The sequence below is a fragment of the Vulpes vulpes genome, chromosome 6, assembly GCF_048418805.1.
Source record: "Vulpes vulpes isolate BD-2025 chromosome 6, VulVul3, whole genome shotgun sequence".
Classification (NCBI taxonomy): Eukaryota; Metazoa; Chordata; class Mammalia; order Carnivora; family Canidae; genus Vulpes; species Vulpes vulpes.
Window position 1 is genome coordinate 128,786,971 of NC_132785.1, and position 26,923 is coordinate 128,813,893.

General features: G+C 42.4%; 1 protein-coding gene across 2 annotated transcripts in view; it reads left to right on the top strand.

The window, feature by feature from the left end:
• Positions 1 to 26,923, top strand: part of TRAF3 (TNF receptor associated factor 3) — a 108,748-nt gene that overhangs the window by 58,955 nt on the left and 22,870 nt on the right. For both annotated transcript variants that reach the window (XM_072762377.1, XM_072762378.1), the window contains exons 3-5: positions 21,567 to 21,828; positions 23,818 to 23,869; positions 26,277 to 26,381. In XM_072762377.1, the coding sequence (XP_072618478.1) occupies positions 21,584 to 21,828; positions 23,818 to 23,869; positions 26,277 to 26,381 (402 nt within the window). In that variant the 5' untranslated portion in view covers positions 21,567 to 21,583. The remainder of the gene's footprint in view (positions 1 to 21,566; positions 21,829 to 23,817; positions 23,870 to 26,276; positions 26,382 to 26,923) is intronic.

Consider the following 26,923-nt stretch of genomic DNA (forward strand, 5'->3'; position numbering starts at 1 on the left):
TTGAAACCCAGGACAGGGGTAGGGGTTTCTGCCTCATAGGCCTGCCCTCTGAAAAACCCGAGACCCACTCTTTCCTGCAGGACACCCACTGCAGTGAAGGTGCCAGTGGCTGAGGCTGGAGGCCTACTCAACTCAGGACTGCATCTTTTGGTACTTGAACTGTTTGCTCCATAGCCGTTGTTCTCTAGAAGTTTGAAAGGAAACTATATTTTAGTCTCTAATTTGTGATTGAGTGGCACTCTACTTGAAATTAACTCTTTAATATGTTAGAACAGTAAAATGAATATAAAATAAGTTTGAAGTATTTGCATTCAAAGTGAGATTTAATATGTAGCTATTTTTTAATAAATTCATAAGTATCAAGAAAACTGCAGTTTAAAAGATCATTTGTAATCACAGGACCACTCAGTTTTTCCCAGCCATCTGAGTTTTTAGTTTGTATGGAGCAGGGTTCAAACAATCCCAGCGAGCGGATGCGTCCCTTCAGTCTGTCCCATCACTTGACAGCCCCTCCCTGTCCCCTTTCTTCTGTGTGTTTTCTTGGTTGCTTGCTTGTCGTCAGAGGTTTCCCTCTGTTAACTTTTGCCCTTTCCACTGAGCGTGTTCTTCTGGCCTCTGCATCTCCTGTGACTGGGTGGGCAGATGCAGTGGCTTGACCACATCCCTGCGTGGCCTTTGAGCACAGGCTCTGCAGAGGCAGTGATGGGTGCCCTCAGCAGGACTCCTGTGTCTCAGAGACTTGGGGCTAGTGCTGCCTGGGGCCTGGACTGTGTCATTGGAGGTCATGAAATGATGGTGCCACACTCTTTGCCATTGACTTTTGCCTTGGGTAGTTGATACTTCAATAGAAACTCTCCCTCCTTAGGTTTTGATTACACTAAGGAGCAGTTCAAATAGGAAAGGGAGGATAAATGCCTGGTTCTTTCTTTTTACTAGTTCACAAACTAATGAGATGGTTTTACAGCCACTTCCAAAGTGACTGATGACTTGGGAACTTAGACTATGTGGTGTGTTTAGATCCCTTAGTTATGATTGTTATAGATGTTCACCTTGAGCCACCGTGGCCAGTTGAGCCTGAGTGGGCTCCTTTGTCCTCTGACCCGCATTCCTCGTTCCCTTGCTTTGTGGTGTGAGAAGATGTTCCAGATTTCCTTCTAGACTTCTTTGCCCCAGACCTCGCATTGGCTCATTGTCTGAGCAGCTCTCATTCCTTTTTGTATAAAATGGTATCTTGAGACCACAGTCTGGGTGCTGAGGATAGACACAGCTGCAGGGCTGGTTATTGTTTGCAGGCCTTTTGGATAGATTGCCAGACAAATACACTTTTTAAGTGAAAATATCATGAATTCATACTGACGTTTCTTTCAAATTTAGTATTGTTTTTAATTCTTTATGCCTCTATTGCTGTCTCTTTTCCTAATGCTGAAAGCCTTGGTTCCTAACGACATTAACATTGTTCGTTACCTGTTTTATCATATAAAAGAAATATGATAGATTTGTTTGTTTGTTTATTTTAAAGATTTTATTTATTCATGAGAGACACGAGAAGCAGAGACATAGAGGGAGAAATAGGCTCTTATAGGGAGCCCGATATGGGACTCAATCCCCAGACCTGGGATCACGCCCTGAGCTAAAGGCAGATGCTCAACCGCTGAGCCACCCAGGTGCCCCCAAATGTGATAGTTTTAGAATAACAATATCAGTGTATTACCAATAATATGATTCCTGAAAACAGTTTAGGATTTTCTGCAGTTCTTTTTGTCCTTAGAGTATACATCCCTAGGGATATTTTGCCAAATTAAATTTTAAAGTCACTTGAACCAGATCCTCAGTGTGCCAGCAACAGGTTTACACAGTCATATGCATTTTTTATTTGAATTTGAAGGAACAGCTGCTTTTAAAATTTTGTAAGTTTCTAAAACATTTTCATATTTCCAGGGGTGCCTGGGTGGCCCAGTGGTTGAGTGTCTGCCTTCAGCTCAGGGTATGGCCCTGGAGTCCTGGGATTGAGTCCTGCAGCAAGTTCCCTGGGGTCTCTCTCATGAATAAATAAATAAAATCTTTTTTATAAAAAAAAAAAAAGACTGCATATCAATAAACTGAATCTGAGAGCCTCTCCCTAGCCACAGAACATATACCCTGGGGCACCTGGCTGTCTCCATCAGTGTAGCATGTGACTGACTCTTGCTCTTGAACCCCATGTTGAGCATAGAGATTACTTAAAAAAATAAAATAGAATCTTTAAAAAAAAAAATGTATACCCTGTATCCATAGAGGTGGTGGTGACAGAGAGTTAGAAGAGTGTTGAAACCAACAGGTCTTGGTCAGTAAACAGGTGTCAGAATCAGGGAAGTGAGGACAGTTCTGCTGGAGCAGCTGGCTCAGTGGCAGTGTCACTCCCTGCAGTGGGAACAGGTTGTCGTGGTGGAGTCAGGGATGTGGCAAACAGTAATGAGAAGCACCGAGAATGGCAAATTCCATGTTGGGGGCATTAAATGCAAGGGGCCTGTGTAGCAAGACAGACTGAGCAAGGTGGTCTGGGAGCTCAGAAAGTGTGGTGCTGCGGTGCTCAGAACAGAAGCTCAAGGGTGCAGGTCTGCTGGGTAAGGCCTTGGGGAGGGGTGCAGTTGGCCAGCATGAGTGTGTGGAGGGGAGGAGTGAGTTGGCCTCAGCACCCAGGCAGTCCCTACCTCTAAACCACAAGCAGAATGGGGGAATCTGCCCGAGAGACTGGGGAGGGGCACTGATACAAGAGCCAGTACTTTGTGAAATCTGTAATCCAGTCCTTCAGGTGGCTGTGTTTTATGTTTTTCACTCATATTTTTGAGTAAAGTTGTTGCTCCAGGGAAATGAACCTTATCACACACGTGCAGCTGCCTGTGCCTCCTGTCCAGGCTCACCCTTGGGGCAGTATCCACCTGGATGTGGCTCTTTGTGGCTTGTCAAAGCACTGGGCCCTCAGCCTGTCCCCCTCCCAGAGGGCAGGACGCTGGCTCTGGGCCAAGAAAGGCTCAGCTTCTTTGCATAGTCGGGATTGAATGAATGCTTTAAAAAAAAAAAAAATCCCTAAATCAAGGGATATTGGCAGTGCTGGGCTTCAAAGCTATTGTTTTCCTAAAGGATTTAAGACCAAGTTTTATACTGAGGTTTAATCCGGTTCTTTCCAGCTGTGAGCCTGTGGCCGGCTGTCCTGTCCTCATCGCCCTTCCCCCCAGTCTCTCTTTTTCTCTCTCCAGAGTGGGGTTTTTCATGTGATTTGGATCTGCCTGTTTGGAGAAGAATCGAGTCTCCTCTCATCTTTACTCGGCCAGTATGTTAGCCACAGGCCCAAGCAGAGCATTTGGCATCAGGTATCGTGAAAAGAGCCTGTGCTGAAATGTTTACATAAACATGGATTGCCAAAAAACTTTTTTTTTTTTTTAATCAACAGGGCACACCTGTCTGTTTATGGTTTTCTCTCTTCTTTTATTGGCATTACTTAGATGATAACTTTTAATTTCCCTGCTGGGCTTGATGGTGAGCTCGTTGTGTTTTATACTTTCTTGCTGGCAGGAGCCATTTTCTTTGTTTATCTGATGCTTCCCTTTTTTGGTTTTCCCCGGGCTTTCCAGTTCTTGGAACACCCTTTTGTCAGCAGATGTGCTTTGGTTTCCAATTTCCAATCTCCATGTAAGATGTAGCTCAACTTAAATCACAAGTAGGGGAGATAAATTGTTAGAGTGATGAAGGCGTAGAGGAAAAGCAGAGGAATCCAGTCCAGCTCTTTGCTCTACTCCTGAGTACGGATGTGCCTCAGCTTCGAGAAAGGCTTCCTGCATAGCTGATGAGAAACCAAAATTTTGTGAATCGATTTTCTCAAATAGAAGTTTTTGCATTTGAGTAAGAATATGGCACAACATATAAATTCCTGCCTAAAATATGTAGCAAAAGTAAATAATGTAATAATAGAGTAGTAATTCTACTCAGAGGATACTGCAGAGTGGGAGTTCTAGAACTAAGAAGGCCAGGCACTGGGGCAAGGCCTGGTCCTTGGAGCGGGCTCAGGGTACCACCTTTGAGGCTGCTCCTCCCAGGTTGTTTCTGCTCTTGGCTCCTCTTAAGCTCCTCAGAGTGCGCAGACTCCCCGAGCGCCATTTCTTACCCTATACCTTGCCTACCTTATAGTTTCCCTGGTGCTCTCTTTGCCTCATGTATCTATTGTTTCTGTTCAGAACACTTTTCTTGATGTGTGTGGAAGTAAACCTCCTCTTCCCACACTTAATGCTAAAAGGTGAGATGTTGGCAGTAGCCTCAGGTTCTCATCACTCACTTGGCACGGTGTACTGACCAGAGGCATGTGTGTTATAAACCCCATGCTGCTTCCCCAGACTGGCCTGTTAAACATTAATCCACTTGTGCCCACGAGTCACCTTCTCCTCCACCACCTCTTTAATAATTGGACTGAGTTTGCATTATTTTTCTTCAACACAATTATTTTAAATATTACAGGATTTAATTAATGTATACTTACTGCATTTAAACTTTAGAATTAAGGTAGAATTTAACTATTTTTATATCCATGTATAAGCAAGTGAAATAAAGGTTTATTTATTTATTTAAAGATTTTATTTATGGGACACCTGGGTAGCTCAGTGGTTGAGTGTCTGTCTTTGGCTCAGGGTGTGATCCCGGGATCCGGGATCAAGTCCCACACCAGGCTCTCTGTGTGGAGCTTGCTTCTCCTTCTCCCTGTGTCTCTGCCTCTCTCTCTTTTTCTAAAAAAGATTTTATTTACTTGAGAGAGAGAGCACAAGCAGGGGGAGGGAGAGGGAGAAGCAGGCTCCCCGCTGAGCAGAGATGGCTCCCCTTTATCCCAGGACTCCCAGGACCCCAGGATCATGACCTGAGCCAAAGGCAGAGGGTTAACTGACTGAGCCACCCAGGTGCCCAAGATATGTTTGTTCGTTCGTTTCTTTTGTTTGTTTGTTTGTTTGTTTGTTTTTAAAAGTTTACTCATGAGAGACACATAGAGAAAGGCAGAGACTTGGGAAAAGGAGACTCCCTGTGGGGAGCCTGCTGGGGGACTCAGTCCAGGACCCCAGGATCACAACCTGAGCCAAAGGCAGCCACTCAATCACTGAGCCACCCAGGTGCCCCAGGTATGTATATTTAAACCAGAAATCTAGTCAGAGATTTTCACGATCATACATTTTAGGAAGTTCCAAAATGTGACTTGACTAACATTGCTACTTCTGGTGCTCAGCCTACATGTGGAGCACACAATGGGATTCTTGACCTGTGGATGTCCAGATGCAGTTGCAGAATAGAAATTGCCATCATAGAAAAATTTAGCATTTTCAGTTCATACGTTTGTGGGAACTTTCTTTTTTACAATAGTTTCTAGTGAGGGGCCTTTGAACATGGTATCAGCTTTTGTAACTATACTTACACTAGATATTGTTGTTCTAGTCTGTCTGACTCCAATGGATGCCCAGTTACCATATGCACTGGCACTCAGCATGGTGCCTATTGATGTTGGCAGTTGTCCTTTGGCCACTTATCTCCTTATTTCTCTCTATTTGATTTAAAACATTATTAGCTCAAGTTAGTTTTTCAGTGCCTTCTAATATCTTTATTCCTCTCAACTATTTTTTTAAGATTTGATTTATTATATTTGAGAGAGGGAGTGCACACGAGTGAGAGGAGAGGCAGAAGGAGAGAGAATCTCATGCAGACTCTGCTGAGTACGGAGCCCAACACAGGCTCAATTTCAGGACCCTGAGATTATGACCTGAGCCGAAATCAAGAGTTGGATGCTTGACTGACTGAGTCACGCAGGTGCCCCTCAATTTTTACTTTTTTTAATTAAAATATGTACAATGATATGAAATTCTTTGGATCTAAATATGGACAGAATTGTGTTACATCAGGTTCAAATGTGCTGGCCATTTTTTTATGTTGTTACTGCTATTATTTTTCTGCTTGGTTATTGAGTGGTTATTACATTATACTATGTTACATTTTTTTATGGTTTTGTTTATTAATTTGAGAGAGAGAGAAAGAGAGAGATGGCACAAGAAAGTATGAGCAAGAAGATGGAGGGTGGGCTGGGAAGGAGAGAAGGAGAGAATGCTGAGCAGAGAGTGATCCCAAGACCCTGGGATCATGATCTAAGCCAAAGGCAGACACTTAACCAACTGAACCACCCAGGCGTCCCCATTACCTTTTTTTAATAAGAAAAAAAATATCATGTAACCCTTTAAAATACAGTTTAGTGGGCAGCCCCCGTGGTGCAGCGGTTTAGTGCAGCCTGCAGCCCAGGGCGTGATCCTGGAGACCCTGGATCGAGTCCCACATCGGGCTCCCTGCATGGAGCCTGCTTCTCCCTCTGCCTGTGTCTCTGCCTCTCTCTCTCTCTCTGTCTCTCTCTCTCTCTCTCTGCATCTCTATGAATAAATAAATAAAATCTTGAAAAAAAATAAAAATAAAGTACAGTTTAGTCATTTTTAATATATTCACAGTGCTATAAACTATCAGCACTATTTAATTCCAGAATATAGTCATTCACCCCAAAAAGAAACTCTGTAACCACTAAGTTACTCTCCATTTTTCTGCCTTTGCCCCACTCTTTGGTAACCACTAACCTCTTTTCTGTCTCTGGATTCACCTCTTCTGGATATCTTACATAAATGGAAGTATATGGTATGTGGCCTTTTGTTTCTGATTTCTCTTATTTAGCACAATGTTTCTGGGGTTCTTTCATGTTGTAGTATGTCTTAGTATTTCGCTCCTTTTTATGGTGAAATAATAGTACATTGTGTGGATAAGACCACATTTTGTTTATCTGGTCATCTCTTGTTAGGCCCCTTGGGCTATTAATACTTTTTGTCTTTTATGAATATTGCTGCTTTGAGCATATGTGTACAAGTCTGTATAAACATGTGTTTTGGAGTCTCTTGGATATATACATGGGAGAAGAATTTCTTTTTTTTAAAGCAATTTTTAAAAAGATTTTATTTATTTATTCATGAGAGATACAGAGAGAGAGAGAGGCAGAGACACAGGCAGAGGGAGAAGCAGGCTCCATGCAGGGAGCCCGACATGGGACTCGATCCCGTGACTCCAGGATCAGGCCCTGTGCTGAGGGCGGTGCTAAACCACAGAGCCACCAGGGCTGCCCTGGAGAAAAATTTCTAGTCAAATGCTAACTGTTTGAGGAACTGACAAATTGTGTGAGGCATTGCCAGCACCATTTTACATTCCCTCTAACAGTAGATGAGGGTTCCAGTTTCTTTATGTCCTCACCAGTACTTGGAATTTTCCATTTTCTTTTATTAAAGCCATCCTAGTGGCTGTGAAGTAACATGTCATGATTGTCAATTTTTAAAAACATTATTTTTTTAAATTGACCTAAAATTCATACAACATAAAATTAGCCATTTTTTTATGATTTTATTTTTTTTAATTTTTTATTTATTTATGATAGTCACAGAGAGAGAGAGAGAGAGAGAGAGGCAGAGACACAGGCAGAGGGAGAAGCAGGCTCCATGCACCAGGAGCCCGATGTGGGATTCGATCCCGGGTCTCCAGGATCACGCCCTGGGCCAAAGGCAGGCGCCAAACCGCTGCGCCACCCAGGGATCCCAAAATTAGCCATTTTTTAAAAAGATTTTATTTATTTATTCATGACAGACACACACACACACAGAGAGGCAGAGACACAGGCAGAGGGAGAAACAGGCTCCATGCAGGGAACCCGACGTGGGACTCGATCTCTAGGATCACACCCTGGGCCGAAGGCGGCACTAAACCGCTGAGCCATCGGGGCTGCCCAAAATTAGCCATTTTTAAAGTGAACAATTCAAAAATAAAAAATAAAGTGAACAATTCAGTGCCATTTAGTACATTCAAGGTGTTGTATAACCACAACCTATGTGTGGTTCTGGAACATTCCCATTACCCCAAAGGAAACCCCATACTCCTTAGGCAGTTACTCCTTATTGCTCTTCCCTCAACCCCTGGCAATGACTGGTCTGCTGTGAGTCTCTGTGGATTCACCTATTCTATATATTCTTATAAATGGAGCACACAGGATGTAATCTTTTGTTTCTGACATCTTTCATTGAACATAATGTTTTCCAGGTTCATCCATGTTATAGCCTGTATCATTGTTTCCTTTCTTTTTATGGCTGAATAATATTTAACATCGTATTGTCTGGAGATCCCGCATTTTGTCTATCCATTCATCTGTTGATGGACATTTTGGTTGTTTCCACCTTGTGGGTATTGTGAATAATGCTGCTATGAGCATGTGTGTATGTGTGTTTGAGTACCTGTTTTCAGTTCTTTAGGGTATGTACCTAAGAGTGGATTCACTGGGCCATATGGTAATTCTATGTTTAACTGTTTGAGGAACCACTAGATTGTTTTCCACAGCAGCTGAACCATTTTGTTTTCACCAGCAGTGTATGAAGGTTCCAATTACTCCACATCTTCTCTTCATTAATGCTAGATATGTAACCTTTTTAAAACAATTAAAACCATCTTGGTTGGTATGAAGTGGTAGCTCAGTGTGGTTCTTACTTATATTTCCCTAGTGACTAATGATGTTGAGCATCTTTTCATGTGCTTTTGGGCGTTTCTGTATCTTCCTTAGAGAAATGTTTATTCATATATTTTGCCATTTTTAAATTGGGTTGTTTGTCTTGTCGAGTTGTAAGGGTTCTTTACGTATTTAGGATATTAGGCCTCTATCAGATATGTGGTTAGCAGATATTTTCTATTTTGTTGTCTTTTTTTTTTTTTTTAGATTTTATTCATTTATTAGAGAGGAGGGGGGTGGAGCAGAGGGAGAAGCAGACTCCTCGCTGAGCAGGAAGCCTGATGCAGGGCTCAATCCCAGGACCCTGGATTCATGACCTGAGCAGAAGGCAGACACTTAGCTCACTGAGCCACCCAGGTGCCCTGTGTTTTCACATTCTTGATAACACTCTTTTATGTAAAGAGGTTTTTTTGATTTGGTGAAGTCAAATTTGTCTATTTTTTCTTTTGTTGCTTGTTATCTTGGTGTCATATCTAAGAATTCTTTAGACCAAGGTTATGAATATTTGCCACTGTTTTCTTCTAAGAGTTTTTTGTGTTATCTCTTACCTTTTAGTGGGTAATCCCATTTGATCTTAGTTTGTATATATAGAGTGATATAAGAGTCCAGATTCATTCTTCTGCCTGTGGTTACCCAGTTATCACAGAGACTGGTTTTCTTTCCCCCCCACCACTAAATGATCTTGGTATCCTCATGAAAAATCATTTGGCCATATTATTTCTGAATTCTCAGTTGTATTTCATTGGTCTGTATATCTGTCCTTATGCCAGTATTACGCTGTTAATGATTACTGTAGTTTTGTAGTAGGTTTTGAAATAGTTTGAGAAGTGTGAGTCTTCCCTTCATTTTTATTTTCTAATATTGTCTTGGCTCTTTGCAGTTCCTTCCAATTCTGGGTCAGATTTTTTCATTTCTGTCAAAGGAAGGCCATTAGACCATTGATAGGGATTGCATTGCATTTGTAGATCACTTTGGGTAGAGTAGTAGGGTTCTCCAGAGAAACAAAACCAAAATGTACATGCACGCACATAGAAAGAGATATTTATTATAAGGAATTGGCTCTCACAGTAATGGAGACAAGCAAATCCCAAGATCTGCAGTATGAGTTGGCAAACTGGAGAACCAGGAGAGCCAATGGCTTAGTTCCAGCCTGAGTCTGAAGTCCTGAAACCATAAGAGCCAATGCTTTAGTTCCTGTCCAAAGGCCAGCAGGCTCAAAATCGAGGAAGAGCTGATATTTCAGTTCAAGAACAAAGGCAGGAAAAAAGACAATGTCTCAGTTTGAAGGCAGTCAGATAGAAAGAATCCTTCTTACTTGGAGGTGAGTTGGCCTTTTTGTTCTATTCAGACCTTTGACTGATTGGATGATGCCCACCCATATTGGGAAGGACAGTGTGCTTTACTCAGTCTACCGATGATAATCTCATCCAGCACCCTTACAGAAACACCTAGAAATAATGTTTGACCAAATATCTAGGCACCCCATGGTCAGTCAAGTTAACACATAAAATTAGTCAGTAGTATTGCCATTGTAACAATATTAAGTCGCTAATCCATGTACATAGACCTGTTTTGGAGCTAACAAATGTCTACTGCTTAATTGTTTCTTCTTTAATTTCTTTCTGCAATTGTTTTGTAGTTTTCAGTGAACAAATATTTTACCTCCTTGGCTAAATTTATTTCTAGGTACTTTATTTTCGTAGATGCTATTGTAAATCGAATTGCTTTTTTAATTTCCTTTTTGGATTGTTTATTACTGTTGTATAGAAACACAACTGATGTTTCTTTGTTAATCCTGTACCCTGCAACTTTAATGAATTCCTTTATTAGCTCTAGTTTTTCTTATGAATTCTTTGGGATTTTCTATATGTAGGACCTTGTCATCTATAAATAGAAATACTTTTACTTCCTTCTTTCTTATTTGGATGCATTTTACTTCTTTTTCTTGCTCTGGCTAGAACTTCCAGCATAATATTGAATAGCAGTGATGAAAACATATTTCCTTCCCTTCTTCCTGATCTTAGGGTAACAGCTTGCAGTCTTTTGCCATTAAGTGTGAACTTTTCATAGATATCCTTTATCTTGTTGGGGTAGTTCCCTTTTATTCCTAGTTTTCTGAGGGTCTTAATGAAAGGGTATTAGATTTTGTCAACTAGTTTTCTACATCAATTGAAATGATTACATCTTTTCCTCCTTTATCTATTAATGTGATACAGTACATTGATTTTCTTAAACCATTCTTGCTTTCCTAGGATAAATCCCACTATGTATTTAAAAGTATATAATACTTTTAACATGCTGATGGATTCAGTTGTCTATTTTTTTGTTGTTGAGTGTCTCTTTCATGTTTGAAGAACAGTTTTGCTAGATACAGGATTCCTGGAAGTTGATTTTTTTTCATTCAGTCCTTTGAACATGTCATCCCATTGTCTTCTGTTTTCCATGGCGTATGATGAGATGCCAACTGTAACTTTATTGAGGAAATCCTTGTGTGTGTGAAGTAGCTTCTCACGTGCTGATTTCAGAATTTTCTCTTTGTTTTTCCACGGTTTGATTATAATGTATTTTATTATGGATTTCTTTGAGTTTAAACTAAAATGGTGTTGAGCTTCCTATATGTGCAGATTAATAGTTTTCATCAACTATGGGAAGTTTTTGTCCACTATTTCTTCAAATATTCTTTCTAACACTTTCTCTCTCTCCTTTCTGGAACCTCCCCTAATGTGTATGTTGGTATGATTGATGATGCCCTATAGGTTTTTGAGGCTCTGTTCATTTTTCTTTGTTGTATTTTCCTTTTGTGATTTAGACTGGATAAATTCAGTTGATTAATCTTCAGGTTCTCCAGTTCTTTCTTATGCCGAAGTTCTGCTATTGAATCCCTGTTATGAGGTTTTCATTTCAGTTACTGTGCTTTCCAGCTCTAGAGTTCCTATTTGGTTCCTTTAAAATTCTTCTCTTTATTGATACTCTGTTTTGTGAGCCATTGTTCTATGGTTTCTTTTATTCTTGGACATGATTTCCTTTATCTTTTTGAATATATGTAAAATAGCTGATTTAAACTATTTGTAAGTCCAGTGTCTAGCATTCCTCCTGAATAGTTTCTATTTTTTGCTTTTTCCCCTGTGTGTGGGCCATACCTTCATGTTTCTTTGCATACTTTGTAATTTTTTTTAAAGATTTTTATTTATTTATTCATGAGAGAAACAGAGAGAGAGAGAGAGAGGCAGAGACACAGGCAGAGAGAGAAGCAGGCTCCATGCAGGGAGCCCGACGTGGGACTTGATCCCAGGACTCCAGGATCACGCCCTGGACCAAAGGTGGTGCCAAACTGCTGAGCTACCCGGGATGCCCCTGTATTTTTTTTTAATTGGACACTTTTAATATTATAATGTGGCAAATCTGGAAATGAGATTCTTTTTCTCCCCAGGATTTGTTTTTATAGTTGTTTGTGTAATGACTTCTTGAGCTAAGTTTGTAAAGTTTATATTCTTTATCATGTGTGGTTATTAAAGTCCTTGTTCGAATAGCATAGTGATGGAACACATTTCTTTAAGTGCCTACAACCAAAATTATCTCCTAGTCTTTTCAGATAGGGTTTTTATGAGTGTTGGGGTATGCTTTCAACACTCTAGCCAGGCAGTTGACAACTCTTATTTACCATTCATTTCCTCTGTGCAGAACCTGAAGTTCAGCCAGAGGCTTGAGGCCTTCTCAGGTCTTTCCTGAGCATGCACACAGTCCTGGGCATTTATGTGGCCTTTTAGATTCCCGGAAACACATTGAAGCTTGTCAGAGGCCTTTTTCCCCAGCTTTTCTTCTCAACATTTTGGTTAATCTATTGTTTGCTTCAGTTGTTACTGATTGCTCTGAGCAGTGATAACTAATAAATTTGCCCCTAAATGTCTTCAATAACTACCACCTACCACCACTACCAGTAGCCATGTCAACATTGGGAGAATTCTGAGTTTATTGAGATAAAGCCAAGTGCTTGGAGTTGATCTTCTAGATAGGTCAGAACAAACCACCGAAATTCTTTGCAAATGAGGTCTGTTCTTCTCCTGCTATCCCTCCACCTCCTGCCAGATACCTGTTCCAGGTCACAGACTATTATCCTGGTGCATGGGTTCAGGTTTGGGTAAAATGGCACTGTGCTCATTGTGCTTACCAAGGTTCAGCTGGTTTCTCATGATTAAGTATTCTTCTCGTTGCTGCAAGCTTTCATTTAGTTTCCAAGATTCCAAGAAGTTGCCTCTGATGGATTTTGCCAGTTTTTTTTTTTTTCTTGATTTTATTGAAGGATAGACTTTTGGAATTTCTTACTCAACCATTTTCACTGATACAATTCATTAGTCTGTTTTTAGTGTTGTGACCAACTTTGGGTTTGCCTAATTTATGTACACTGCACCTGAGATTCCAGAAGGATTTAAGATGGCCTAGGGAAGCAAACAAGATAAAAGATAAATTATTTATTGTATTTGTTTTGAGCCTGTTAGTTAAAGGGCATTCTGGTAAAAAATGTGCCCTCCCAAGTTGCTACTGAAAATTTGGTCTTACAGATGGAAGTTTTGTTTCCTTTGGTGATCTTGAGGTCTCTTTCTTCCCTGTTATATAGGTTGAAGGGACTCGGAAGAAAACTTAACCTCTGTGGTTTCACCACTTATATGACTTTGTAGATGATTTCAAGGTGATCACCACATTACTGTCCAGCTTTAGGAATGCTCATGATTGTCTGCCTCTGAGTTGATTATGGAAAATTTGCCTCCAATGGTGGTTTTTCCAAATCCAAACTCGCTTTTTCTTGGGACACAATAGGTGGGGATTTGTCTTATTTTAAGACTTAAAGACATTGTCCCTATTGTCCTAGTTGTTTTAGGAAGTGATTAGATGATTCTCACACTTTTTATTAGAACTGACTTTTCATAGTGACAGTTGATGGCCTGCAAGTCTAGGATCATCAGTAAACCTGAGAATATTCATCTTCCTAGCATCTGCTGAGGTGTCTAGCTCCTGCTTTCCCTAGGCCAGCTAAGGCCCACGTCAGGCATCTCACTGATGCAGAAGGTCATGGACCTACCCCTAGGCCCTGCTCAGGGTTCATGTCATTTCTGACTTGAATAGTCTCTTTTTAAGGAAGAATGTTTTCCATGAGCAATGTGAGTCAATTTAACATAATGGCTTATTTTCTAGTTTTATTTGAACATAATATTCTTCTTTTCAAAACAATTTTGTAATAGAGTTGGAGCTGATTTTTATTTCAGTTTTGTATATGCTGTTGTCCCTTTTTCATCAACACTACCTGTAAGATAATGTGAATATTTTTAAAAGGCCAAGATATGGGTAAATTTGACTACATTAAAATTAAGAACTTCTCTTCATTAAGAAAACATAAATAAAGTTAAAGCATCCACAAACTGGGGGAAGACATATAAATATAACTAACAAAGGTTTAACAGAATATGTGAGCAACCCCCACAAATCAGTATTATAAAAGATAATAGCCCAATTAAAAAATGATAGAGAGACACAATCAGGCATTTCATGGAAGAAAAAGCCTAAGTGGCCCATGAATATATGAAAAGATACTAAACTTTTAAATCATCAGAGTAAGAAAAAAAGACCATTGTACCTGCTAGGTTGGCAGAACCTAAGATGTTTGATTCCCAGTGTTGGCAAGGATGTGGATTAAAAGAAACATTTATCCTGCCTGACTTTGGAGAGTAGTTTGGCTCTAGCTTATAAATTGGCCATGCATTCAACCTGCAAATCAGCAGTACCTCTGTAGTCTAGATGTGGAGTCCAGGGCAGGGATCAGCAGGCTCTTTCTACATAAGGCAAGATGATAAATATTCTAGACTTTGTGGACCACATACAGTCTTGTGATTTAGTTGCCTTTGTTTCATTTGTTTGTTTGTTTAACCCTTTAAAAACCTAAAATGCATTCTTGGCTTCAGGGAAATAGACAATAGGTAACCGTAACCTAACAATCTACTGGCTAGATTTGACCCACAGACTATAGTTTGCTAACCCCTGATTGCCTGATCTAGGGCACAGACCCTAGAGAAACTTACATGAGGACGCCAGGACAGATGTGCCAAAGTGTTCAGAGCACACTTTTCATAACGGCAAGGACTGGCAACTGTGATCAGAAAGTGGATAGATGAGCTGTGGAATATTATACAGCAGTGAGAATGAATGGAAGCATAATCATGCACACAGACACAGGTGAAAAGTTATAATGCTGATGGCAGAGGACTACATATGGTGCAATAACATTCCATGAAATTATTTTTTTAAAGATTTTATTTATTCATGAGAGACACAGAGAGAGAGGCAGAGACATAGGCAGAGGGAGAAGCAAGCTCCCTGACAGGAGCCTGATGCAGGACTCCATCTCAGGACCCTGGGATCATGACCTGAGCCAAAGCCAGACACTCAACCACTGAGCCACCCCGGTGCCTCACATTTCATGAAATTAAAAACAGGCAGAAGTATATTGTTTAAGAAGAAAAATATATATGATAGCAAAAGACTTATTGATCCAAATTTCAGACTGACATTTACTTCTGGAGAGAGACAGGATGACAGCTGAGGAAGGAGCATGCAGGTAGGTGGTGACATTTAAGCAGGTGGTGTATTCTGGGGCTCTTTTTGTTGTTGTCCTTTTGTATGTATGGCACATAATCTTTATTTTATTTTATTTTTTAAGTAGGCTCCACACCCAACCTGGGGCTTGAACTCATGACCCTGAGATTAAGAGCCACATACACTACCAACTGAGCCAGCCAGGCGTCCCTGCCTTATAATCTTTTTTATGTGTCAAATATCACCTAATACATTTTTTTGAAGAAAAGAAGGATACCAGCCAAGGAGGTCTTAGAACCCACCCAGCTGTACTCCCTGAAACAATACTTTGTGTGCTGGAGTTATGCTGAGTTGCTCACCTGGGAGGGAAGGAGATGGATATCTAAGCAGCTCTTGGGTGGTAACCGCCAGTGCAGCCCTTGAAGAGCTTTAGAGAGAACACCCAGGAGTGAGGGCTGGCACAGAGTTCATGCTTTTCCTTCCCCATTGAAAAGGCCTTGGCATATGTGTCAGAAACCAGTTGACCATAAACATGAGGGTTTATTTCTGGATTCTCAGTTCTCTTTCATCAATCTGTATGTCTAATACCAATATCACAGTGTCCCAAATAATTTGTAGTAAGTTTTGGAACAAGTGTGAGTCTTCTAGCTCTGTTCTTTGTCAAGATTGTTTTGTCTATTCTGGGTCCCCTGAATTTCCATCTGTTTGTTAGATTCCACTTAATTTCAGCAAAAAAGAACCAGTGGGGATTGTTATAGGAATCGAGATGGATCTGATCAGTTTGAGTAGTGTTGCCATCTCAGCAGATGTCGAGTCTTCTAGCCCATGAACATGGGATGCTTTCCCATTTGTTTACATCTTTGATGTCTTTCAACAGTGTTTTATAATATTCAGTAAACATACATTGCCCTCTTTGGTTACGTTTATTCCTGGATATTTTATTCTTTTTGATGCTATTATAAGTGGATTGTTTTCCTAACTTCATTTTTGGGTTGTTTATTGCTAGTGTATAGAAATACAATTGATTTTTTTATATTGACCTCTGATTCTGCAACTTTGCTGAATCAGTTTATTAGTTCAACTCATTTTTAGTTTATTCTTTTGTGAGTTATATATGCAGGATGATGCTATCTGAAAAAGAAATCGTTTTATGTCTTCATTTCCAATTGATATGCCTTTTCTTTTTCTTGTCATATTGCTGAGAAGCACCTTTTATTTATTTATTTATTTTTATGTCTTTATTTCAGAAGCGCCTTTTAAAACAAGGCGTGGGGCTGTCTAAATAGGGTGAGGAAACAGGCCAATCCTTGGCAGATTCCCTGACCACAGTTGGTGGGAGGACGTATCTTCTCTGTATACAGTGCTGCAGAGTCTGCAGATGGCCTCAACCTAAAATATTATAGTAATGCCTGATAGTGCAGATAGTTAGGGGTATAGTATCTGCTTTTCATGTAAAGAGAAATGAGACTCTGGGGGTCAGCGCTGTGCTCAAGGATCCATCTCAGGGAGACACTGGGCCACCCTTACCACCCAGGCTACTCAGTGCCAGATGTCCTGCCTGACTGGCTCCTCCCCTGACACCCCTAACACCAGGTTCCCTTCCACAGCCACCTCACAGTGCCATGTCTGCTGCTCCTTCTTGTCCTCCTCTGTTGGAATTGAAGTGATACCACCAGTCCAACTCCTGAAGCCTCAATATCCCCAAAACCAATGTGCTATCTTTCTTTTTTGAAGATCTGCAGCCCTTTGTACCTTCTGTTCATCATCCTCTGCTTGTTGACCCTGGAGTGCTCACTTCCTCGTGACTCCTTCAAAGCTCTCAGGGGCTGTGTCCCTGATGTGTGAGGCACAGAGCTGTGTATGTCATAGGTGTCTAGTTGTATTTGTTGAAATAAAATGTGATTGGTTTGGCAAACCTTTGCAGAATCACTCCTGGAGAAGGGTGCTCCCACCCACGTAGAAGGGTGGTGGGCATGCCCTCCAGCATTCCCAGGTTGAAAGCCCTGATGTTTGTAAAACAATGTAGCCAGCAATACTCTCCAGGGAACACCGCTGAGGCGAAATAAAGTGGGAAGCGTCAGTATTTGAATGAAATGGGCTATTGCCCTCTAAAATAATATTTGTTTAATAGTTTAGTAAATATTGAAGGAAATATGTAATATACAACCTTTTACAAGTGTTTGGCAGTGATTAGAGTACCATAAAATGCACATCACCTCTGACCCATCAGTTCTGTTGCTGTGTGGTTGCCTAAACGTGCAAAGATAGAAGTTCAGGAATGTTCACTGCAGATTGTTCATGATAGCACAACATCGGGGCGCCTGGGTGGCTCAATCAGTTAGCACCTGACTCTTGATTTTGACTCCGGTCATGATCTCAGGGTCTTGGGATTGAGCCCCATTTCAGGCTCTGCACTCAGTAAGGAGTCTGCTTGGGGTTCTCTTCTTGTCCTTCTGTCCTTCCCCATCATGTATGTACGCTCTCGCTCTCTCTCAAAAAAAAATTCTTTTAAAAAAATAGCAAAACATCAGAAGCAGCCTGAGTTTCTTCATTAGTGGAACTGGTTATATCAATTAGGTAAACCATCCAGTAGAGTGCTGTATGCAGCCCTTCAAAATAAGAAAGTAGGGCAGTCCCGATGGCCCAGTGGTTTGGCGCCGCCTTCTGCCTGGGGTATGATCCTGGAGACCCAGGGTCGAGTCCCACGTCGGGCTCCCAGCATGGAGCCTGCTTCTCCCTCTGCCTGTGTCTCTGCCTCTCTCTCTCTGTGTGTCTGTCATGAATAAATAAATAAAATATTAAAAAACAAAAAAATAAAAAAAATAAAAATAAAAAAGTAGATCTGTATATGCTGATATGGGAAAAATGGCCAGAATACAGCATTGGTTTCAAAAGGAAGCTGTTGATGAATTTGGATGTGCGACACAGTTTGTGTGCAAGGGAGAAAGAAGACATGTTTTCTTCATGTGCATTTCTGGATGTTTGTCAGAAGGGAGCATCTGCCCCTGGGTAGTTGCTGTCAGGGGATCTGGTCTTTATTCCTTGCACTTCGCACCTCCATGTTTTAGTTTTTTGTTGTCTTTTCTGAGGGCACATACTGTTCTAATCAATGAAAGTCTCACTGTGCTCCCTTAGATGTCTGTCACTGATCACAGAAGTTGGGCATATACAGTTTTAATGTTAGAGTCCTATACTTTAGAGTATATGCCACTATGTATAAATGACACAAACTAACCAAACCCACACGGAGCCATTTTGAACAGTTATTTTGCAATATTTTTTGTTTAGATTTTAAATTGAGATATAATTCTTGTACTATAAAATTCACCTCTTTAAAATGTCTGGTTCCATGAATTGTAATGTATTTAGAGATACATTAGACAGAGATAGTCTGTCCCATTATCCAGTTCCTGAACCGCTCATCACCCCTGAACTGCTCCATCACCCCAGGGGGAAAGCCTGTACACATCAGTACACACTCCCCTCCCCCAGCCCTGGCAACTATGAATCTGTTTTCTATCTGTATAGGTTTGCCTATTCTGGACACTTCATACTTAGACCATTTTCTTACGCTTCTTTTTCCTTCCTTGTGAATATAAGGTAGAGGAGGTCTGGTGTTGCTCTGGTTTCTATAGCCCAAGCACGGTAGAGCATCTTTCCCTCCTTCCCTTAAGGCTCGTTCTCCAGTCCACAGCCTAGATTGGGAATGGGTCATGCGTGGGATGAGATGCAGGGATGCTGGGTAGGATTGTCAGAGTCCCACAGTCGCCCGTTGCAGAGATGCTCCCGTTGGCACCCTACATTACAGGGTAAGGTAACTTACATTATAGCTAAGTCCTGATGGGCCTGCTGGCCATAGGCTGTCATGTGCCCTTTAGGACAGGGCTGCTGTGATGCTTTCTTTGATGTGCCTGGGATACATTTTGCATCTGTTCACTTATCTTAAATAGCCTACAAAAACAAAAAATCTCAAACTGTATTCTTATTTATACAGAGAATGACATGTTGTAGGTAAATGAACATTTATTATTTATCATTTGTTTAATCCAAAGTTAATTGTCTCTCAGGTTTGAAATAGGAATTCACCTTTAAAGAATCAAATATTTGGGGATCCCTGGGTGGCGCAGCGGTTTGGCGCCTGCCTTTGGCCCAGGGCGCGATCCTGGAGACCCGGGATCGAATCCCACATCGGGCTCCCGGTGCATGGAGCCTGCTTCTCCCTCCGCCTGTGTCTCTGCCTCTCTCTCTCTCTCTCTCTCTCTCTCTCTCTCTCTGTGTGTGACTATCATAAATAAATAAAAAAATTAAAAAAAAAAACAAAAATAAAGAATCAAATATTTGTCATTAAAAACTGTTTATTGAACATGCAGCTTCCTGTACATTATTGGCTGAGATACTAAACCAAACTCATGAGTAGCTTATAATCTAAAAAGAGTTTTCAAGGCTGGAAGCTCCAAGACCAGATCTAAAAGCTGAAGAGTTTTCTTTTCCTGGAAGAGTCGGTTGTCATAGAAACATAGCTTGGTACTATTAGTGGCTCAGACCTCACCTTTACATCTGTTAGCTCAGCAGATATATACCGGGTACCTTCTGCCCCTCAGGCACTCTTCTAGGTACCTGGAATTTGTCAACAAAACCTGCATATCTGGGGAGCTTGCATCCTGCTCAAGGAGAGAGAAAGTTAACAAGTATGCAGAGTTAGAGGGTGGGAAGTGTCATGGAAAAAGTACAGACAGGGCAAAGGGGGTCCTTGAGAAGGTGGGGAGGTACATTCCAGGAGGGGAGGTGAACTCTGAGCATCTGCAGAAGCAAGGGCCTGGTGTGGAAAGTGAGAGAGGTCACACAGTGCCAGAGATGGCATGGCCAGTTGGCAGCAGATTGGCTCCTGGTCAACTATTTTCTCTGACAGGTACAGCAAGCACCAGGCACCTTCCTGCTTAGCATCACAATGAACAGGATTCTGATCAACAAAATTGTGAGCAAGGAGCAGCTGGCCTTTTGAGGTCTTTTTGAAAGCTTTTTTTCTTATTTTTATAAATAGATGGATTTCACAGGAGGCTTCCACACTTTGCCACAGTGATGTTCTATTTTATTAAAACTAGCCTGAGTGTGGCTAGAACACCAGTTCATTTATTTGTCAGATGTTAGGCTGCTGGCGTTCTGTACATTCCTAGTCGTAAAGCATTCATTCTTTCAGCTTCATAAAGAGGCAGAACAAGGCAATGTGAGGAACAAGGCTCTAGAGAGTGGGCTCTGCACCCAGCACCCCGTGGCCTGGGGTGCGGGTCTGCCTCCTGTTCCAACCTTGCACTGGGGAGAAAAGGGAAGGGGATGAGGGACAGACACCCGGGGCCTTGTAAGTAGATGGAATTTGGCCCTCATTTTTGTAATTAGCAGAAATAAATGGATTGAGCAAGAACACGGTGTAGTTTTGAGAGACCTGGTGAGTTTTGAAAGAAATTCCTCTGTAGGTTCACCAGATGTGCTACTGTGTACTTCAGCTGGCGGACCTGCACAGGCTGGAATCTTTGTGGCTCATGTGTAGGAGCTGTTATTTTGCCTGTTGATGGGAACTTACAGGTGGGAAGCAGCCATCTGTGCACTTGTCACCATGTGCGGGAGGAGAGCCTGCCCATATGGGCACAGGAGACCCATTCAGTCCCAGTGTCCCTCTGCCGGTTCCATCCCCAGGCATGAAAGTGCCTGTAAATCCACAGTGGGTGCATCCTGAAACTCTGTGGTGCACAGTGTGGGGTCACATTGGGGCCAGGCTGGCTGTGTGGGCGGAAAGCAGGTGCCAGTCACGGTGTGCCCAGATTGGAGCATTGTGGGCAGACTCTTGGGGTCTCTTTGGGAGCAAAAGTAGCGTGAAGAGTTTGCAGACACCATCACACAGTGTCTGCTGTTGTTGGAGTGAGTGACACTGTTCTGAGCGTAGGCTCCATGGCAATGCCATCACCATGTGGCAGGCCACCCCTGAGTCATGTCACCGGCATTCATCAGCAGGGAGGTGAACCAAGAAATAAAACTGGCTGAGAACATCTGTTGCTTTGGCCAAAATATCAGAATGATGTGTATAATTTTAAGCTACAGCAAAGTATTACCTGTATTTCAAAGAACTTTAATGACACAACTGGTATACTTTTCCTGTATTGAACAGTAACGTTAATAGTCATGTTTGGCTCACATAGAAAGGGAAGAAGCATGTTTGCTTATGTCTGGTTCCCATCACATATTAAAGTCAGGAAGGTTCTTGTGTGTTACTTAAACTGAAAAACAAACAAACAAACCAACCCACAGCTCTCAGGCACTTTTTCATCCCCAAAGCCTGTGTATCCTTTCCTTGCACAGGATGACATGATAGCATTTTACTCATGACTGTTACCTTTCCCCCCACCAGAATTTCTCTTTCCTAAAATGGAGTCAAGTAAAAAGATGGACTCCCCCGGCACACTGCAGACTAACCCACCGCTAAAGCTGCACCCTGATCGCAGCGCCGGGACATCCATTTTCGTCCCCGAACAAGGAGGTTACAAAGAAAGGTTTGTGAAGACCGTGGAGGACAAGTACAAATGTGAGAAGTGCCGCCTGGTGCTGTGTAACCCGAAGCAGACTGAGTGTGGACACCGGTTCTGTGAGACCTGCATGGCTGCCGTGCTGAGGTAGGGGCCCCCGCTGCCCTGGTCTGGGCTCACTGTGCCTTGCAGCTTCTCCAGTTTCTCTCCCACTCGCTGCTTCACTTCTCTAAACAAGAAATGCTAAAGGTTAAAAGCTCTGAAGAAACCCAAACAAAATTCTCAGAGCCTAGCCTGTGAATCATTAGGGAAACTCGGTAGAACCCCATGCCTGAATTTTCCAGGGCTTCTATGGCCGGCAGCCTGGACTGCTTAGCCCCCCTCCCACAAACTTCTGTCTCCTCCCCACCAAGCACCTACCTGCGAAGGTCAGTCCTACACCTGCCACTTACTGATGGAGCTTGCCTCCCTGGCCCTGGTGCCCTGGGGTCCCCCGTCTGTGCTGCTCTAGAAGTACCCAGTTCTTGAAGGCAACGCACCCCTTGGCAAGTGACACAGGAGCCCTTAAAGTGCAGGTGCTCTGGGGACAGAGGCTGAGGAGGACGGGGTCAACAGGGAGGACTGGACATGTCCCCAGCCTAGGTAGGAATCTAGTCTGTGCACGACTACCCAGCAAGTAAGGAAAGCATACACTGAGCCCTTGGAAGTCCTTGTCAGCTAAGTATTGGTGCCATTGTAGAATTACAGAGGGAGTCAGGGAGGCAGTCTGGAGTTTTATAACACAAATAACATTGTCCAAGAAAGCATCTCGGTTCATCCCCCCACATAGTTTTTGGGCATGGTGCTGGGCAATGGGGGCTCCGGCAGGATGCTCTCAGACTTGGTCCCCAGTGTCAGAGCACAGGGAAGCCTGCCCACTCCTCTTCCTGATTCACCACTGGCGGCATGGCCCTTGATCACCTCTCCCTTCCTGTCATCCTCCCCCTGGCTATTTCCCACTGTGGCCTTATTCACTTATCCCAGTGAGCTCAGCTTACCCTGCTACTGGGTAAAATGACTCAAGTCAAGCCTAGTGATGGCAGAGCAGACTCAGAGCACCTGATTTTTCTAACCATGCAAACCTGTCCTGCAGCTCTGGGCCAGGGGGTGGGTGGCTAGCCATGGGCCTGGGGGTAAGGGCTATCAAGGGATCCCACCCAGATGCTACTCTAGAGTAGCCCTAGAGTCTATGGGTGTAAAAAGATTCAAATGATTAAAGCAATTTAGCACAAGCTTCATGTTGATATAGTCTAAGTGAATGTACTTTTACTTAAAAACACAGTAATTTCATCTCCTATCAACCCTCAGTTCTCCTGCCTGGCTTCCCAAGCCTGTGGAGTTTCCCTCCTCTGCCCACAGCCCCAGGATACACATGTCCAGCCCTGCACCCTCCTCCCTGAAGCCTGCGCTGACACCCCTGTCCTGGACTCCCGGAGCCCTTGGCTGTCGAGGGCAGGGACCATACGAGTAGAAAGGGCTCACACTTAGTTTTATTTTTAATTTCTAGGAGGTGGTTTCCAGGCACCATAAGATGGGGTTAGAATCAAGTCCAAAAAAGGGCAGCTTGGGAGCAGGGGCTCTCATCCTGTGTTTGGGGATAAGAATGATGTAGTGGGCGAGTGGTTTCCTGAGGGTCAGTTTTCAGTCCTCCTACTGTTTAACTGTGGAACTGCACCGGCTTTTCAGCATATCATGAAGGAAAATAACTTGTGGAGAAAGTATTGACTGTTTTTATAAAGCCAGATCGCTTGTAGGCCCTCTGAATAGGCTGTGGATGCTCCCACCACAGAGCTTCTCCACAGATAGCTAGTTTTGGTTTCTGAAATAAAATTTCACTTTTAATTGAAAGGGACTTTCCAAGTGGGACTGGTCTAAGCTGTTCTGCTTAAAAACTTCCTTATGAAAAATTACCATTAGCAAACTCGAGTCCTTTTCTCCTGTGGCTTCATGTTGGAAGCCCGTTCACCATGGCATCCTGGAGCTCGGCTTGCTGCTGTGCGCTTCACACAGGCCTGGCCGCAGCTCCAGTGAACACAGGACTTCTGCTGTCAGTAGAACCCCACTTACTGATGTCTTTATTGTGTGTTTTCCCCTCAGCTCCTCAAGCCCAAAATGCACTGCGTGTCAAGAAAGCATCATTAAAGATAAGGTATTCTTGGGGTTTTAATAAATGACCTTGTCCAATGCTTCAGTCATCTGTGGCACACAGTTTGCACCCAGTGCTCTGAGCCGGCTCTGATGGTATCTCGGGGCTGGACAGCAGGTGCTGCAAGGTCAAGCTGGAACAGCTGCCCAGCTGGGTGACCTTGGCCAGGTGTGCTTCCTTCACTCTCTGAGCCTGTGTCCTTGCCTGTGACAGTAGTAGAACCACTTCCCGAGACCCCAGGAGATACAGGGGGGGTTGCAGGGACTGAATAGGTGAAGTGCGGAGATGCACGCAGTCCTCTGAAGCCCTTCCCCCAGACAGCTGGGATTTGGCTCTTAGAGCCTGCTGGTCTCAGGAGTTCAATGGGATTTGCTGTCTGCCTGCTTCGTGTGCACCATCTCCTAGTCATTAGAGGGATGTTGGATTTCCACCCTTCCCCCCGCCATGTGATTATGTGTACCAGTGAAAGCTCTCTGTCAGTGAGGACTCTCGGAGGGGTTCAGGGGGGCCATCCACCTGCTTCCCTCCTGGGGCTCTGATCCCCCACCACCACCACCACAGCACCTCTGGTCATCTACACATTGCTAAACCCTGCTAGGCACGCTTTTAGTTTGAAATGACTCATTCTTAAAGTACTTAAAATATCAATAAAAATGTTCAGTACCAATATTTTGATTGATGAACCTGACAATTTTTTAAATGTAGGTCATTAAATTGTACAATAAAATTCTTACTCTGGGCTTTTGTGTCCAGAGCACTTTGCAGATTGGGTTTGTCATCAGGGCAGCCCAGGTGAGTGCAGTGATTTGAGGATCCAGGCAGTAGGTGCCCCTCCTCTACCCACTGTAACTCCTCTGGGCAGTTTAGAGACAGAACTGGCAACATGTCCATGTACCTTGTCTTCCTCAGTGTTTGCCTGCTGCTACAGACTGCAGTAAGTAAAAGGGGGGGGGGGGTTGTCTTTAAGAAAACTAGTCACCCAACTACCCCTTAGTTGCATGGCCACTAACTTGTTAACATGTGTCTGACAGATGTGATTGTGGTAGATGTTGAAACAACAGACTTTGTCTGTTTCATTGTTCAGAATTATTACTCCTACTTTTCAATGGCATTGGTAACTGAAGAAATTACTTGTTTTATTGGAGCATCATGAATGACATTGACCAATGCCTTGGATCCTCATGGGAAGATGGGGCTTTGAGATGGAGATCTGCCCTCTGCAGGTCACCTTGGGGCGCCAGGCTCCTCATCTATGCAATGGGACAGTTGCAGTAAATACTCTCAGCTCTAAAATTCTGTACTTGTGACATTTCCAATCTTTGTTTTGTATCCATAAAGTTAAACTCAAATGACTTAAGAAATTTAATGCCACAAAAAGGAAGCATATTTCCTATTGGCTAAAAATACCTGTTTGGCGACCTTAGTGTGTTTTTAAAAAGTCTTGTTTATGAAGGATTAGATTTGACTCCAAATTACTTTATTTTTAACTCTTAACAGCTGTTGATTCTATTTCTTTGCCTTTGGAGTTGAGAAAGGCATATTAAGATCCTATCTATTTTTCCACTGTATGGAGTGTTAACATATAGGAGTTTCTTAGAAACGCCTGAAGACAAAGATGTTTGAGACTGTGTTGCTAGAAGGAGTGAATCTGCTTGTTTTCTAAGGAAAAATACAATTAAAGGAAGGTTTTCATTTTCAAAGGGAAACATTTTCATTATTGGACTAACTTCAGTCTTTGGAATACTTATTTAAAAGAGGTGGGGGTTTTTGTTTGTTTGTTTGTTTGTTTGTTTGTTTGTTTTAGTAGCAGGATAATACTGTCTCCTTTTCGGTGAAAAATGGGTTATAAGGGACATCACCTTAGGGAAAAGAACCGAAACAAATGTATTATAAGCCATCTGCAGGATTCAATCTTTTACAGTAGTTTTGCTCTTTCTTTAGCAAGTGACCTAAAGAGGCATTAAGTTGTAGTGGCATTGAGTTATGAACTCATCCCTTGGTAAGCATTTTCCACTCCTGGCCACCCCCACAGAGCTGGCTCTTGGAAGGGTCCAGAGTCCACATATGAACCTGCTTCTGGTGCATCCCCACCTTGAGATTATGTCAGAGTTAATTACGAGTATTTGGATGTTCAAAAGTGATCTTTAATTATTTGGTATAGCTTGTTTTCATTTGACTTATCTAATAAAAGGTGGTAGTTAAGGTTGTATTATTTAAATGTGTCTCTTAGTGGGGACAGCTCCTTCATGCTACTTAGAAATTAGAAATTAAGATGGTCCTTAATGCTTTCTGAGGTCCACTTAAGAGATGCTCTCATGATTTTTTTAAAGTGGTTTTGCCTTGTCTGAAGTAGTAGCATGTGGAGATTAAGAAACATTAATCCTCTGAAATAACTGTCTTCCCATTTCAGGTGTTTAAGGATAATTGCTGCAAGAGAGAAATTCTAGCTCTTCAGATCTATTGCAGGAATGAAGGTGGAGGCTGCACAGAGCAGTTGACACTGGGACACCTACTGGTACGTCCTGGGGACCATGCTCCTTGCTTACCGTAAGAAATACGACTCCTTGGGGTGCCTGGGTGGCTTAGTCAGTTTAGCGTGACTCTTGATTTCAGTTCAGGTTGTGATCATAGGGTCATGGGATTGAGCCCTGTGTCAGGATCCGCTCTCAGCAGGGAGTCTGGTTGAGATTTTCTCCCTCTCTGCCCCTCCCCCAGCTCACGCACACTCTCTCACTCTCAAATAAATAAATCTTTTTTTAAAATAAAAAAAGAAATGTAACTCCCTGATCAGTATGATGAGGCACCCTAAGGCCACAGTTATGTTGATTTTCAAAACAACCAAATATGCAAGCAGTCCAAGCCACTTAGGTACGAAATGTTATTTTTATGACATCATTGGCAAAATTGTGAACTGGTTTTTAAACACCCTCACCCTACTTAGAATGGAAAGAAATCTGAACTGGTTTTTAATTTTGGAAGGCTTGTTAAAACTCTCCCGTCTCTAACCATGAAATCCCACATAACTTCTTATGTGGGTTTTTTTTTTATTAGCATCTT